Below are 18,313 nucleotides of genomic sequence, written 5' to 3' on the forward strand. Positions count from 1 at the left end.
CAAGGCTTTGAGCATCAGTGGATAGGAGGGCCTAAAGGAATAAAATCATGGTCTAAGCGGCTAAACCAAGCTGTCCCTAACCATGTGCTTGTGGCGTGAAGGTGTCAAGTGAAAACTTGAGACTGAGCGGTTAAAGTCAAGGTCCAAAGCAAAAAAAGAGTGTGCTTAAGAACCCTGGACACCTCTAATTGGGGACTTTAGCAAAGCTGAGTCACAATCTGAAAAGGTTCACCCAATTATGTGTCTGTGGCATTTATGTATCCGGTGGTAATACTGGAAAACAAAGTGCTTAGGGCCACGGCCAAGACTCATAAAGAAGCTGTGTTCAAGAATCATCATACTGAACTAGGAGAATCAATAACACTATCTGAACTCTGAGTTCCTATAGATGCCAATCATTCTGAACCTCAATGGATAAAGTGAGATGCCAAAACTATTCAAGAGGCAAAAAGCTATAAGTCCCGCTCATTTGATTGGAGCTATGTTTCATTGATAGTTTGAAATTTATAGTATATTCTCTTCTTTTTATCCTATTTGATTTTCAGTTGCTTGGGGACAAGCAACAATTTAAGTTTGGTGTTGTGATGAGCGGATAATTTATATGCTTTTTGGCATTGTTTTTAGTATGTTTTTAGTAGGATCTAGTTAATTTTAGGGATGTTTTCATTAGTTTTTATGTTAAATTCAAATTTCTGGACTTTACTATGAGTTTGTGTGTTTTTCTGTGATTTCAGGTATTTTCTGGCTGAAATTGAGGGACTTGAGCAAAAATCAGATTCAGAGGTTGAAGAAGGACTGCTAATGCTGTTGGATTCTGACCTCCCTGCACTCAAAGTGGATTTTCTGGAGCTACAGAACTCAAAATGGCATGCTTCCAATTGTTTTGGAAAGTAGATATCCAGGGCTTTCCAGCAATATATAATAGTTTATACTTTGCCCAAGTTTAGACGACGCAAACTGGCGTTCAACGCCAGCTCTCTGCCCAATTCTGGCGTCCAGCGCCAGAAACAAGTTGCAAAGTGGAGTTCAACGCCCAAACTGACACAAAAACTGGCGTTCAACTCCAGAAAGAGCCTCTGCATGTGTAACATTCAAGCTCAGCCCAAGCACACACCAAGTGGGTCACGGAAATGGATTTATGCATCAATTACTTACTTCTGTAAACCCTAGTAGCTAGTTTATTATAAATAGGATATTTTACTATTGTATTTGACATCTTTGAATCTTTGGAATCATCTTTGGACGCCTGGTTCTTAGATCAGAGGGGCTGGTCATTTGGCCATGTCTGGACCTTTCACTTATGTATTTTTAACGGTAGAGTTTCTACACTCCATAGATTAAGGTGTGGAGCTCTGCTGTTCCTCAAAGATTAATGCAAAATACTACTGTTTTCTATTCAATTCACTTGTTTCGCTTCTAAGATATTTATTCGCACTTCAACCTGAATGTGATGAACGTGACAATCATCATCATTCCCTATGAACGCGTGCCTGACAACCACTTCCATTCTACATTAGATTGAATGAGTATCTGTTAGATCTCTTAATCAGAATCTTCGTGGTATAAGCTAGATTAATGGCGGCATTCATGAGGGTCCGGAAAGTCTAAACCTTGTCCGTGGTATTTTGAGTAGGACTCTGGGATTGAATGATTGTGACGAACTCCAAACTCGCGAGTGCTGGGCGTAGTGACAAACGCAAAAGGATAGTAAATCCTATTCCAGTATGATCGAGGACCTCCAAGATGATTAACCATGCAGTGACAGCGCATCGGACCATTTTCACAGAGAGGAATAGGATGCAACCAACGACAAGGGTGATGCCTCCAGACGATTAGCCGTGCTGTGACAGAGCATTTGGACCATTTTCCTGAGAGAGATCGAAAGTAGCCATTGGCACCGGTGACATCCTTACATAAAGCCAGCCATAGAAAGGAATAAGATTGATTGGATGAAGACAGCAGGAAAGCAGAGGTTCAGAGGAACGAATGCATCTCCATACGCTTATCTGAAATTCTCACCAATGAGTTACATAAGTATTTCTATCCTTATTTTATTAATTAATTTCGAAAACCCCATTACTATTTTATATCCACCTGACTGAGATTTACAAGGTGACCATAGCTTGCTTCATACCAACAATCTCCGTGGGATTCGACCCTTACTCACGTAAGGTATTACTTGGACAACCCAGTGCACTTACTGGTTAATTGTGCGAAGTTGTGAACCATGGTATTGGCATCATATTTTTGGTGCCATTGCCAGGGAAAGAAAGAGCAATGAATTTTACATAATCAAAGTGTAATCACAATTTCGTCCACCACCCTCTCTGCCGAGGCGCCGAGGAACCGGGACAGAGCTGTGAGCTTTCTGGTGAGTCGTTGTACATCTTTGATGCACCCAGGGCTTGCATCTTGAGGACGGCTTCGCATTTGTCCGGGTTGGCCTCTACCCCTCTTTGTGTTATCATGAACCCCAGGAATTTCCCTGCTTCCATGGCGAATGCGCATTTGAGCGGATTGAGCCTCATGTTGAATTTCCTTAGTGTATTGAAGACAACCTGGAGGTCGTCTATTAGTTTGTTCAATTCTGCTGTTTTCACCAGGATGTCATCGACATAAACTTCTACCGACTTGCCGATGAGGTCATGGAAAACTTTGCTCATCAGCCTTTGGTAGGTGGCCCATGCGTTCTTCAGCCCGAAGGGCATTACTTTGTAGCAATAAGTGCCTCCTGGTGTTATGAATGTCATTTTGTCCTTGTCAGGTCGGTGCATCGGGATCTGGTTATAGACAGAATAGGCATCCATGAAGCTGAGGAAACGGTATCATGCCGCTGAGTCAACCAATGTGTCGATGTTGGGGAGAGGAAAAGAATCTTTTGGGCATGCCTTATTCAGATCGGAGTAATCAATGCACATTCTCCATTTTCCGCTGGCTTTTTTTACTTGGACGACATTGGATAGCCATGTTGAGTACTCGAGTTCCTTGATGAACCTTGCTTCTAGCAGCCCTGCTGTTTGTTTGGCGACTTCTTCAGCCCTTTTTTGCGACATCTTTCTTCGCCGCTGGGCTACCGATTTGGCGTCAGGCTTTTTAGCTAGTCGGTGGCACATGACCTCGGGATCCAGTCCCGGCATGTCTGATGGGATCCATGCGAAGAGGTTGCCATTTGCTCTTACAATCTCTATGAGGGGGCCCTTGAGTTCATGAGGCAGGTTTCTGTTTACAAAGGTAAACTGATCTGCCGACTTCCCTATTTGGAACTTTTCCATATCCCCCTCTGGTTCTGGTCTTGGCTTGTCCTCTATTCTGACGTCCAGATCTGCCAGGAATACGCCGGCTGCCTTCTTAGATTCTTTCATTAAGGAGAGACTGGCACTGTCGCAGGTGACTGCCGTTTCTCGGTCTCCCCTTATGGAACCAATTGTTCCCTTGTCCGTTATGAACTTCATTGTTAGGAACTTGGTGCATATTACAGCTGAGAATTCGTTGATAGTTTTTCTTCCTAGGATGATATTATAGGCACTGGAGTCTCTGAGGACTACGAAGTCTGCCATAACCGAATTCCTGACGTCACCGATTCCTAGGCAGATTGGGAGAGAGATTGTCCCGTTGGGTTTAATGTAGTTATCGCCTAGTCCCATGACTCCATGCTGGTGATTCTTGAGGTCGGATTCCTTGAGCCCCATGGCGTCGAACACGTTTCTAAATAGAATGTCAGAGTCAGCTCCCGTGTCGACGAGGATACGCCTGACTAGTCCTATCCCGACCATCGCAGTAACTACCACGGGAGGGTTTTCGGGGAGATTGTAGAACCATTTATCTTCCGGGCCAAAAGATATTGTGGGATGCCCTTTGCTGGTGACGGGACCATCTGTCGAGATGGAGAGTACCCGGGTGTCCCTTTTTGCTGCTGACTTGGGTTTTTGGGGGCTGTCGCACCCGACCACAACGTTGACCACGATAGTTGGGGGGTTGTTGGCATCCCCTATGGGTTCCTGCTTTGGTTTAACAGTTCGGCTCCAATCTTCCTCGGAGCGTTCTCTTTCTCGCCTCCTCGGTTCCTTGATGGGCCGGGAGAACTCGTTCATCTTTCCTTCTCTGATGGCCTGTTCTAAGGCATCCTTGAGGTCGAAGAAGTCTTGGATTTTGTGACCAAATCCCTTGTGATAATCACAGTAAAGGCTTTTGTTGCCTCCCGTTCTCTCTTTCAATGGTCTAGGTCTAGATAAGATTCCCTTGTCTGCAATTTGCTGGTAGACTTCTACTATGGGCACCGTAAGTGTTGTGTAGTTCGTAAACCTTCCTACCCGTGGTTGCTTGGGTAACTTGCTTAGGGTACCGTCCTTGGGAGCTTCTTTGTACCTGTCGACTTGAGGGGCCTGCCGAGCTGAAGAGTTAAGGAGCTGCCGCTTATTGGCTGCTACAACCTGATTGACTTCTTCATCATTGATGTATTCCTTAGCCACGCTTTGAATTTCCTGCATGGTCCATACGGGCTTGGTTGTAAGGTGCTTCCTAAAGTCTTCATTTAACAGGCCATTTTTTAGGCATAGACTAGCGACCGAGTCCGTGAGGCCGTCGATCTCCAGACACTCATCGTTGAACCTATCTAGGAACTTCCTGGTCGGCTCCCTGGGTTTTTGGGTAACCCCCAATAAGTTGATTGGGTGTTTTGCCTTGGCTATACGTGTCGTGAACCGAGCTAGGAAGCTCTGGGATATGTCTGTAAAAGCTGTGATGGACCCATGTGGGAGGGCGTTAAACCATCGAATCGTCAGACCGGCCAGCGTCACGGGAAAAGCCCGGCATCTGACCGCGTCGCCTACCCCTTCCAAGTTCATCCTTGCTTCAAAGGCTGTGATATGCTCCTGGGGGTCCTTGGTCCCATCGTACCTCATGTCCGTCGGCTTGTCGAAGTTTCTCGGGAGCCGGACCTTGAGGATTGAGGGGTGAAAAGGAGTGGCCCCATGATAATGGGGTCTTGTTGTTTCCTGGCCTTCCCCTTCTGGGATTCCCAGCGGCTTTCCGATTCGCCTCGGGTAGGTCTGGAAGTTGCTTGTGTGTGCGTCTCGTCATGCCTTGTTAGGCTTCTTCCTTGGCTGTCGGGTGCTCGGGTGCTCGGGAGGGGGAGCGGGTGCGAGTGTGGGACCGGCTGACGCTGCCGTGGGAGTGGCTGACGTCTTCGTGAGATCGACCCCTCGCCGCCAGCTCCCACTCAAGGTTTTGTACTCTATGCCTGAGTTCTTGCATGATATTAGCGCTGTCGGCCCCCGTCCCCCCGAAGGGACGTCTCTCGGGGGGTCTTGGTGTACATTTGTTGGTTTGGCTGAACGGAGGATCTCGGCTGTTCGGCAGCACGGGCTGTCGAACTCGCCTTGCTCAGGCGGGCCCCGCCTCCTTCGCGGAGGCTCCTTTGAGGTGATGGATCGCTCCATGTCTGCTCTAGGGTCGACTCCCCATAGACGGCGCCAATGTTCGTTACCTGGTGATCTCGGGTACTCAACAGGTCGGATGGTTGGGAGAAGAGGAAAGGAAGAGACCCTGAGCTGACGTGGAGCGAGGACTGCCACGCGTCGTGGTCGCCGGAGACGGAGTTGAGCCTGGAGGGGGTGGCCACCTGCAAGGACACTCCGACGATCAAGTTAGAGTCCGTATGGAAGAATGGCCGAATTAGATAAAAGTGTGACGTACCTCGGGGGGAGAGCTGTCCTCTCCCCTTATATACTATGTTGGGTAGGTCTAGTGATGGCCTAGCCCGTTGGTTGAGGAGCTATGAGCTGTCGTATTCCACGTGGACAAGTCGTCCCGGACTTCGGGTCGGGAGACTGGGCGCTTCCCCGAGGACATCGATCCGAGCGATGGCACGCTTCGGGTGGTAGGTTGGTCGGGCCCTGGGTCGGGTGTTAGGAACCGACCCATTGAACTCCTTTGTTGAAGGTTTGGGCTTGGATTGGGGGCGGTGCCCGACCCGGCGGCTAGTTAGGTTGGACTTGGCAGTCCGTAACAAATTCTCAACCAATATTATTTTAAGACAAATTATTTATGTTGTTGAAAAAAATTTCTTCTTTTTGTTCATACCTGGACCTATAGTGAACCAAACGCCACTAGTTTAAAAGAATTACCCTAACTACTAATTTGGGCTACTTGGATTGAGTTGACCCAAAAAGACAGATTTGGAGTTTCATGAACTGAGCCCAACCTAACGTGGGAGAGAAAGTTAAGAGCTGCACCCATTATTTTGGGTATTAATGTCAAAGGAGAATAACTAGCCTTTCTGCAGTAACGTTCCACATAATAGGGGATATAACCGCCCAATCTCAACCAAGAGATTGATTTTATTGGTGACGGAATCATTTCTCAACTCTATAAATACCACTCCCTTTTAAGCACTTCTCATTCATTCTAAAGTTTTCAAGAATTTTTGCTTATTTAACCACTGGAGCTCTTTATAGGTACCCTCAACTGCGGTTCAGAAACCTGACGGGAATCCGTTTCTACAATTATGGTCAAGAATAAAAACTATTTTACATGATATTTTTAAAACTAAAGGGAAACATTATTTTATGATATATTTATTTAGGAGGTCACTCAGATAAAGACGCCTAAAATGTCTTTTTTTAAAGATGTTTCCGTATTGTGTTTTAATTGGTTTCTGTATAGTTTATTCGGTGTTCCTCCTCACATATTATTAAATTTCTCAAAAGATTTTCTTTCCAGAAATAATAAAAAACATTTAATTTGGACTAAAACAAAAAAAAATAATAAATTAACTATTAGATTTTTTTTAAAAGATTATTTACATAAAAAAATATATTACATTCATCAATATATATATATATATATATATATATATATATAAAACAAGCTCTTAAAATTTTTATAAATAAAAAAATAATTAATTTATATTCGTACAATATATAAAATAATTACTATATTATTATTATATTATATATTAAGATTCACTAATTTAATTTTTTTTTATTTTTAATATAAGCATTAAAAATAAATAAAATTTTTATAACTAAATGTAGTGTAATAAAATATATATAATATTAATTAGTTCTTAAAAAATTCTAAAAAAATAGTTTCTTTCATTTTAGTAAAATAATTATTTATTAAAATAGACAAATTAATTATTTTCTTCTCATGTACAGTTTTTTTAAGACATAAAAGTAATTAATTAGGACATTGGTTAAGATAATTAAAGTCACTATTTCATTAAATTTTTAATTTAAAGAAAAATCCTAGTTAATTTTGGTATAAAAATTTCGAATTTGAAAACATTGGTAAAAATTATGTTGAATTTTGATTTATTTGATTCTCATTTAAATTAATCACTACATAAGTTAAAGTTCTGTTTTGAAGTTATATTCGAGCTTTAATATGATTTTTAAAGTTTCAATTTACTTAGTTTGATTTTTTAACTTAGGTATTCATGACTCATATTAGGGTTTTAAGTGTTTAATTGAAAAAAAATAAGGTAAAAAAAATTTCAATTGTCACATCAAACAGTCGCTAGAATGTATAATGTAACAGTCGTTAGCCCATCTTAGCATGTCGTTAACGATTTTGTGAGACAGTGACAAAAATAAGATTAGGAACCAATGTGAGTCATAACTATTAAGTTGGGAGACTAAATTGAGTAAATCGAAATTTTTGAAATTAGATTGAAACATAGTTGTTAGAACTGAACCAGTGATCGAACCGGTCAAGCTACTGGTTCACTGGTTTATTGGTTCACCCGATAAATCACTGGTTGAACCGATAAAACCGATCTCACGTAAATATAAAATATAAAATAGTTAAAAACTTAAAATTAAAATTTGAAATACATATCTTCACTAACATTTTATGAAGAATCAAGTCTCAACTTCTAAAAATAACTAATATAAAAAAATCATAAAATTTTAATACTACAATAGTATCTTATTTTGACACAATAAAAAAATAATTAATTCACAAAGCCTATCATCTAACTATAATATCAGTAGATTTTAACACTAACATAAAAACAAATAACCTTAATCACAATACTAGCAATAAAATAGATCAAGTAAATTAATAAATTTTTAGTGAAATTTATATTTATATTAATAATGGTATATAATTAAAATATAATTAATTTTAAAAATAGAAAAAATAAAAATTAAATTAAATTAGATATTTATTTATACTATATAATTAGTATTTGTCAAATATAATACTTAGAAGTGCAATGGCTAAGTGGCAAGTAGAGATTGTTTTTGCTCCAAGGTTCTTGGTTCGAGACCTTGTGGAGACATTTTAAAAAATTTTTCAAGTAGACTAGTTCAATTAGACCGGTTTGCACCGGTTCTTACTGGTTCACACCGGTTTTATTCCTTAAACGGTCTAAGGAGTAAATCGAATCGAACTAGGGTTCGGTTCTAGTCCGGTTCACTAGTTTTCCGGTCAAACCAGCCGATCCAGTTCGGTTTTTACAACTATGGATTCAAATACGAACATAATTTCAGAGACCAATAAGTATTATCTCTTTGTTGACAATTAAGTTGTTTTAATAATAATTAAGATCTATTAATAGTTTATAATAAAAGAAGCATTCTTTTGCAACAATGAACCTATAGTAGTAGTTAGAGGTGTTCATAGATTAGATCATATCCATATAAATTCACAGTATTTATCCGTATCTGATCTGTAAGATGATCGGATTGGATCGAATCGGATCCACACTCTAACCAGATAGAAGTAAATATGTTTACAAAAGTAAACAAAAAAAATTATTGACTTTTTTTATAAAAATAAATTTTTTTAATATTTTATATTTTATGGATATATTTGATATATCTTATCCAAACATAAAAAGTGCGAATATCGAATTTGATCTAATGAGTTTAGTGCAGATTGGATTGAAATTTCAGCCATATCCCATCTGTAAACACCCCTAGCAATAATAACTAAAAAATTATAATGATTATATTTTTAACTAAGAGGAAGTGCCAAAAAAAAGTACTAAATATAAGAACATTTAATCAAATATTAAAAGAAAATTTTACTTTAAAACAGTTGGACTTTTTTTGCTCTTATATATATATATATATATATATATATATATATATATATATATATATATATATATATATATATATTTTTAACTAAGAGGTTTATTAAGAAAATTTTAATAATAATAATATGATAATTGTTTTATATATCACACAAATATAAATGTTTTTTTTCTATGATCTTAAGAAAGGTTTTGTAAGTCCTAACCTTGTTATCGATTTTTGTAGTGTTAGCCCTCATATTATCAATTTGATTCATATATAATTCGGATGATAAATTATTTAATTTGGTGACGTGCTTCCTTTTTTACTGTGATATACTTGTTTATTATTATTATTATTATTATTATTATTATTATTATTATTATTATTATTATTATTATTATTATTATTATTATTATGTACATTAAAAAATAACAGGCCAAATTATTGCCATAACATAATAGAAGTATGGAAGTTTATCATTCTTCTCTAATGGAGGGCAAAATTCTTTTCAATAGTTTATTTAACATTTAGTAGAATAAAAATAAATTTTATTAGAATAAATTTTAGTACGAGTTTAATATTTTTATTCATTATAAAATATTTATAGAATTACTCGTAGATAAATTTTGGAAAAAAGAAAAAAAATGATTTTTAATTTTATTTTTAAATAAACTTTATTTTTAATTTTAAAATAAATTTTAATTTTATTTTTTAATAATATTAATTTGTTACCGTATATAATTATTCAATTATTTTTTAATCATATATAAATAAATTACTCTTAATAAGACTTTTTTGTGTTATTCAATTATTTTTTTTAAAAAATAATTAAACTTTTCACAATAAAAATAAAAAAAATTATGAACAAAAGAAATTAACTATCTGATAATTTTTTGTATTTTTATCCATATTTTAATTATAAACATAAATATAATTTAATTATATTATTTATAAAATGTGACTATAGATGTAGATAAAATTTAGTTATATTACTTATATATAGTTTCATTGTATTGTATTGCTTATAAAGTTAGATTATAATTATGACAATAGAATTGTTCTTGTATTTTTAAATGTGTGACTAATTGGTGGTGTTAAAACATTACTCTTAATTATAAATAAAGTTTATAATTTAAAAATCAAAGACTCAATTAAAAAGATACAAAAAATAATGTTAAAATATTCTAACTCTTTAAAATAAAAATATTCAAAATTCAATTAAAAATTATTTAAAATTTAAACTCAATAAAAATTTATATTCAATGTGTTTTGTATTAAATATATTTAATAACTTATTATATCATATTGGTTGAAATTAATTTTTATAATGTTAATTTTTTAATAACATTTTATTAAAAAAAATCATCTTTTTAGAATTTTTTAAAAACTAATTAATATTATATATTTTTTGTTACATTACATCTTGTTATAAAAAATTTATTTATTTCTAATGCTTATATTAAAAATAAAAACAAAATTTAAATTAGTAAATTTTAATCTATAATATAATAATAATAATAATAATAATAATATAGTAATTGTTTTATATATTATACGAATAAAAATTAATTATTTTTTTATTTATAAAAATTTTAAGAGCTTGTTTTATATATATATATATATATATATATTATTTTTTATTATTTTTGGAAAGAAAATCTTTTGAGAAATTTAATAATATGTGATGAAGAACACCAAATAAATTATACAGAAACCAATTAAAACACAACATGGAAATATCTTTAAAAAAAGACGTTTTAAGCGTCTTTATCTGAGTAACCTCCATTTATTTATTGTATAAAATAAAATAATCACATAAACTTTTGATAGAAAATACTAACTATATTATCTTTTTAATGATATTTTAATTATATATGAATACATACATTTGTGTGTATAAAGATATAACTTTATAATGGTTAGGGTTAGTTTTATAATTTTAAAATAGATATATTTGCCTTTTTAAAAATATATGAGAATAAATTATTGGAAAGTATTTAAGTATATTAATATACCAGTATTTCAATAAATTTTAATTATATATATTATATATATTTTTATAATTAAAATTAATGATTAAAAATTACTAAATATTAGTATATCAATACATTTAAAAATTTTCTTAAATTATTTATTATCTTAATTTTTCGTACAAATTTTCTTTTTCCTCAACCGTTTATTTCCTATTCATATTTTTTCCAAAACACAAACAAATAACTCAAAAAATAAAATAAATATTTATTTAAAAAAATAATTATATTACGTATACATTAAAATTAGTTATTAAAATTGGTCACTAGTATAAAATATATATTAAAACATAAATACACATTGAAAATAAATTAAACTATACAATATATTAGTGAATAATTTTAATAACTAATTTTAGTATACGAATAATATTTTTTTTTTAAAATTACTTCGTTTATCCTAAAAACATAGATAGATTAAACACTACTCTTAAAGTTGGTCAAAAACAAAGAGAAAGAAAAGGTTATACTTTTAAGCACAAGATTCATGAGATAAAGGTCAATTAAAAATCATAAGATTGATCCTGCTTTTCACAGCAATGCTATCGATGCCTCTGATTTTTCTTATTAACAAATGCTAATTAGACTTTTGACCATAGACACTAATACTGCCTCCACAGTACATATGAATCATATGAAGCATCTAGGTAATTTCTTCTTCATGGCTTTAATTTGGCGTCAGGACATTTTATTAATTTGCGTATAACACATGTACACGCCAAGCTAGCTAGCTAGACAGATGGACATAATGTGGTTTAATTTCGCCTTAATTAATTTCTTAAATGTATGTCAATGTCTGTCATAATTTCAAGCTTTAGATCAGTTGTTGCATGAACAGCCAGCCATATATCAGAAGTAGTATCTTATTAATTATAATTATGTATATTTTGATTAGATTAGCCTAAACACTTGCAAGGTTAATTAATTGATGGGGTTATGTATGTGCTGTCACTCTCTCAGCTTGCTTTTTTATGATATGGTTATGCCTCATTGGTCATTGCACAGCTGTTCCAATTGAAGTAGTTAATAATTACTTTCACCGTCTCAATTATTTTGGTACATGGAAATGTTGCATTGCAAACTAATGTTAGGACCAAGTCATATCATATTGGATCATCAAAAATATATATGTTCTACCATGCATGCTATCCGTCTCTCTTTCAAATTCTAAATATAATTTTTAAAGAATAAATATTCAAATTGATTCCCAAAAATTACGTATCGAATATTTCAGTCCAATAAATTTTTATTCTTTTAAAATTTTCAAAATTTATTTATGTCAAATAAATTGATTTCTCTGTTATTTTGAAAATAGATTAAGTTGTTTTAGAATATTCTTTAAAAATTTATTAAAAATTTATTTTTCAACATACAAATTGAAAATTTGATTAAAAATGACTAAGTGACTAATATGTCCAATGAGATTAATTCTCAAAAATTTTTAAGCAATAAAAATTTATTACAACAAAAATGTATGTCCAATCTAAAACTTTTTACAGACCAATTTTTGTGTTTCACTCATTTTTAAAATACAATAAACTTATTCCACCTTAAAAATTAATTCAAAATACGAGAACTATTTAGTATTTATAAAGTTATTATTGTCATTGTTAGGAAGATGTGCTGTAAAAATTCTAACCCTCTTTTTATATCCAAAATTAGACATTTAGGTCTAAAGTTAGACATTTAAGAATAATTCAACTAATAGATACAAAATATAGTTTGATATTAAATTAGGGTTAACTAAACTTAATTTAACACAAAATTTAACCAAGTCAATAAAATAATTTAAAATTTACTAAAATTAAGATTTAATTATTCTATTAATTCTAATAATTTTGTCAAAATTTTAGTTAACTCCTTAATTAATTATAATTTAAAAATTAGATAAAATATATTTTTTGTCTTTGAAGTTTGTCAAAAATATCCTTAAGTTTTATATTTTGTTTTAATTTTATCCCAAAAATTTTCGATTTACATCAAATATATCATCGACAGCTAAATTTTAAAAAAAATTAAGACCAATCCAACAATAATGCATGACAATTATATTTGATTTGCTTGTATTGAAGGTTGTTCTTATGTAATTGTTGTTGAATCGGTTCTAATTATTTTGAAAAATAGCCATCGAAAATATATTTGATGCAAATAAAAAATTTTTGGAACAAAATTAAAATAAAATAAAATTTAAAGGATATTTTTAAAATTTTGGTCAAACTTCAAGAATAAAAAATATACTTTACCCTTTAGAAATTTTAATTAAGTTCTCACAAACTACTTCTTGTTGAAAAATATAAAATATTTTTGGAATATTTATTTTTGTATTTGATGTATGATAAATTATGAAATATCCTTGTAAAACCAAATATTTTAAAATTATTATATTTTTTAAAGAAATAATAACTAATAAAATTTTAATTACAATTTTTATCAAATATAAAACTTTAATAATAAACTTTTAATCAGTAAGATCTAATAAAAATTTGCCGAAATTACAAAAGACTAGTAAAATAGTTAAACCCAAAATTATCCTTTTTTTTTTTTGGTAAAAAACCCAAAATTATCTAATAACACATGTTTGAGCCATCAAATTCATCTATGATTTCTCACATGATAATAATTAAGTGTCATCACCATGGGCAATGTTCGAAGTATATGGGGCCAATTGACTTTTTTTTCTTTTCTTCTTCAAATGAGCTTTACGTGCAAATTGTGAGCAGCCTTATTCTGATTTTTGACACACTACTGGCTTGTCCTTGTAGTAGTAAATAACGAGTACTATACAAGGCATTGTCCTTCTTTGTCTTCTTTTTTTCTCATTTATTTCAATTAGCCATCCTTGGAAGAACTAATTAATTAAATATATCAACCTATATATATATATATATATGAGCAAAAATTAGAACAGATAACTAATTAAGCAAAAATAGAACAGATAATTAAGTAAATATAAATTAAGTTAAGCTTCTATATAAATTGTACCTAATTAACTTCCTCTCTTAAAATAATTCCTTGTGCTAATGAGTAGTTGAGTACTGATAATGACTACACAATATATATATATATTTGCTATTAAATATGAACTTTTTGGGGTTATGACTACTGACTAGTATGCTGTACTTGTAGCATAGTGGTGACAGCATCTTAAAGATGATTATTGATTCAAAAAAGAAGAGTAAATTTGGACAGATCTTTTGAACCATATATATGTATACAATTCCGAAAGAGACTCTCCAGTCTTGAAGGTAAAATGTTTCACTTCAAAGTTTAGGTCAGATTTACATCACACTAAAACATGCATGTTTCTAAATCGTTCTTTATTATTTTCTAAATCTTCTTCTTCTTTTAAAATAATTTTATAATAATAAGAATTGAATTTAATAAGTCTATATCAAATTTAAGACTATTTCGCACCAATATTTATATTAAAGTTTAATTATTGTGTTGATCTTTATAATTTAACAAAATTTATAAATAAGTTCTTATAATATTTTAATTAAATTTTTATATTATTTTTAATTTTATAATTAAATTTTTATTATTATAAAAAATATTAGAGTTAATAGAATATTTTTTTTACAAATTAAAAAATATCCACAATTAAAAATCTAATTAATAATTAGATTTTTGACCATATTTTTTGAGAAGAATATTTTATTAACTTAAACGTTTTTGATATAAAAAAATTTAATTATAAAATTAAAAATATTATAAAGACTCAATTAAAAAAAATATATATAAATTTAATTATAAATTTGATAAAATTACAGAACTAATAAAATAATTAAACTTTATATTAACTCTCTTTACTTGTCAACGTAATAATATATGATAAAATACCGTTTTAATTTTTAATGTTTTACCTAAGTTTAATATTATTTCTAACGTCTGAAGCATTTTATTTTTGTTTTAAAGGTTTATTTTATTTTATTATAGTTTTTTAGTCAAAATTAATTAAAAAAATATTTATTTAAACAGACAAAGAGTTAACTAGTTAACTAACTCAAGTTGGTTTCAAAAATATTATATGTTATCTCTATTATATATTATATTCTTCTAAATAGCAATAATAATATAATTAGAATGAAATATTTAAAAAAAAAAAAACTTTTTATATTAACCAAAATACAAAAACAAAATAAAATAAAACTTTTGAAATAATAATATAATATTTTAAATGTTATAAACAAAATTAAATTTAATCCAAGCGTTTAGTAATAAAACAATTATTTATTATCCAAATATATAATAATATAGGTCTCTCTATGGTTCCAATAATTGAGATTTTTGGGCAGCTAATTGTAGCATTTTGGAAGGATTCATGAGAAATGCATGGTGGTGGGCGAAGACATTCAACAATGGGATGAAATGCCAGCAAAATTAAAGCATACATCATCACTCGTAAATATACGATAGGGGCCACTACTACTATATAAATCTTCATATTCAGAAAATGCCAGCCTCAATTATATCTCTCTATCAAAGCCCACCAATTATACATGACGTCTATATATTCAGAAACCCGACTGCACGAGCGTCTGTCACTGCTGCTGTATGTTATCCCATTATAATTTATAATAATTAATAATTTGAAATTTCGTCATTTTCACATACGTCAAGAATTTAATATCTGATATCAATATCAGCGTATTTTTTCTCCCATAATATACCCTACGTACGCATATATCATTGCTCTCATCTACTGTCTCACCAGGCATATTTTAAATGAAAAGCTTCACCTTTGTAATTACGGTTGTAATATTGCGATTATGGTCGCTTTTTTCAAAATTAAATCGCCTATTAACTTTTTCTTTTCAAAAAATACTATTTATGTACCAGAAATTATTACTAAATTAATTATAAAATTAATCAATATATATAATTTAATTTATATTTTATATTTTAAAATATATTTTATATTGATAACTGATTTTATTGATTAATTTTAGTGTATATATTTAACATATTTTTACTACAAGAAAAAAAAATCTATCGTCGCGCTTTTTTTTGTTACATTTTAAAAGTGTGGCCAAAAGTGGCCAATGGCCACACTTTTACGAGTGTGACGAAAGGGGTCAATGACCACACTTTTACGAGGATGTCAATTGATTAGAAATTTGGTTACATTGGGAGAAACATGTATACTTTTAAAGCGTAAACATGATTTCGTTATAGTTACGCTTTAAAAACGCACCTGTTTACTATACCTCTTTTGGCAAACTTCAAAAGCATGGCCACAAGGTTCCTAAAAAAAATCCTTTGAAACACAATGCTCTATAACTCTTCGCACTTTTTCCTTCAAAGAACCCTAATTGAAACACAAGGCCTAGCTGTAACCCTAAAGGTGCTTCATTGTGTCCCTCTCATGCTTCACCCTTCAGAACCCTCATCACCGCTAGCTCGCCAACATTCTTGTCGGCGCCAGTCTGCTACTCGCCTCCTCAAGTCCACCTTGCCACTGATCTGCAACACTGCTCTGCTATCTGCCCCTCGCCGCATTCTGCTTCGTCGTCGCGAGTCCCAACCGCAGCGCTCTTCTCCCTCTCTCTTGCAACCTATCGCGCCGGCGCTCCCTCCAACCCTCTTTTACAACCCTTCCGTCGGCGCTCACGCTCTCCTCAAAAGGCCTCCCTCAGCTCTCACTTTCTCTCGCAAATCTGTCATCAACACTCTCTCTCCCAAAACCTAATTCTTCGCCCAAAACCCCAATCGTAGTGAAAGAAACTCTTCGTGCAAAAAAAAAAAATATGTGATGAATCACGGGTTAGCAAAACCCCATGCATTTGTTCCTGTCCGTGGTAAGCTAACCGTGTTTCTCTTTGTTCTTTTCTCCTTCAATTTAATTCTTCTTCTGGTTGATAATCACTGATAATCCATTACTATATTCTCTAGTTGTTTCTCCTTCTTGTCCATCAAACTAAAAGCACAAATTTCTCTCTTGAAAACATAGAAGGTTACTCTCTCTCTTTCTATATATAAAGAATTTTTTCTCTCTATTTTTCATACAAACAGTTTTTTACTAATGAAATTTCTTAGGATCCTCTATTCGTTGTATGTCCGATTGCGAATCAAAATAATTTAACTAACAAAGTATGCAATAAGTTCTTCTTTGTCTCAATGTTTTGGCAATAATATATAGAACTAGATATTTAGCATTGGATAAGGGATATAGAGCTAGGGTTAATTTTTTTATTGACTTTACATTATTATTGAGGAACCTCAACATGGGATAGTAGTAGTTAATTAATTTGATAGTAGTTGTTATTTTCTATTACTAATATATATATATATATATATATATATATATATATATATATATATATATATATATAAAGCTAATTAAAAAAGCAATGTTGGCTGTGAAAGATTTGGAGAATATATTATTAAGATTTCATTCCTATGAAAATATGTTGAGGTATCTGATTTGTTTGATGAAAATATGTTAAGGTAATAATTATTAGTATTTTAAGATTTGTGTTATTTGTTGATGAAAATTGTAAGGAAAAGTTAGGAAAGTTAGCAAAATTGTAAGGAAATATGAGTGAAATCTCTAAACCTTTTAAGAAGCTACAACTTGAAAAGCCATTTAATAAGTTTGACATAGCATTAAATGCTACAACTTGGACTTCAACTCAAAAATAGCACATATAATGATAATTCTAATACTTTCTAAGTCCACTTTCTTTACTTTTACTATTATCCTTTATCCATTTTGTTCACTTGATTTTTTTATTCTAATTCTAATTCTGATTTTATGTTTATTCAAGTTGGGTTCTTGATGGCAAATGAAGTAAGTGTTTGAATGATATTATTTTTGTTCAAGTTGGTTTTTTTGGTAGGAACATTTTTCTTTCTTGTTCAGAAAAATAAGATCCTAAACAAATACTTGTATGATAAGGGAAACATATTGATTATTGTTCGTTAGAAAAACTATCTCATTATGTAGCTGGTACATTTTAAAGTATAAACTTGTTGATGTTATGCACTAAGTTATTGCCTAGGAGTGAGTTTATTTCAGGCTTTTGATAGTTCTTTATCCACTGTTGCTGCTGTTGCCGCCTCTTGTATTTTGTCTTTGCTGTGGTGCTGCTTTGCTACCACTGTGGTACTAATCTGCTGCTGGTTTGCGTAGTACATATTCTGCTGCTGCGGTAGTACTGCTTTGTTGCTAGTGAGCCATTTTCTACAAATTTTAGAAGTTGATATAAGTAGTATAAAGGTGGTGAGGGAGGTTGCTAGAAAATTTTTGAAGTTACT

At 31.9% G+C, this 18,313-nt stretch overlaps 1 protein-coding gene across 1 annotated transcript; it reads right to left on the reverse strand.

Annotated features, from left to right (window-relative positions):
• Nucleotides 1-2,825: 2,825 nt before the first annotated feature.
• Nucleotides 2,826-4,901, reverse strand: LOC140176153 (uncharacterized). Its single transcript, XM_072206043.1, has one exon. It carries the CDS (start codon nt 4,899-4,901, stop codon nt 2,826-2,828), a length of 2,076 nt encoding a protein of 691 aa, XP_072062144.1.
• Nucleotides 4,902-18,313: the final 13,412 nt, after the last annotated feature.

The sequence above is a fragment of the Arachis hypogaea genome, chromosome 11, assembly GCF_003086295.3.
Source record: "Arachis hypogaea cultivar Tifrunner chromosome 11, arahy.Tifrunner.gnm2.J5K5, whole genome shotgun sequence".
Classification (NCBI taxonomy): domain Eukaryota; kingdom Viridiplantae; phylum Streptophyta; class Magnoliopsida; order Fabales; family Fabaceae; genus Arachis; species Arachis hypogaea.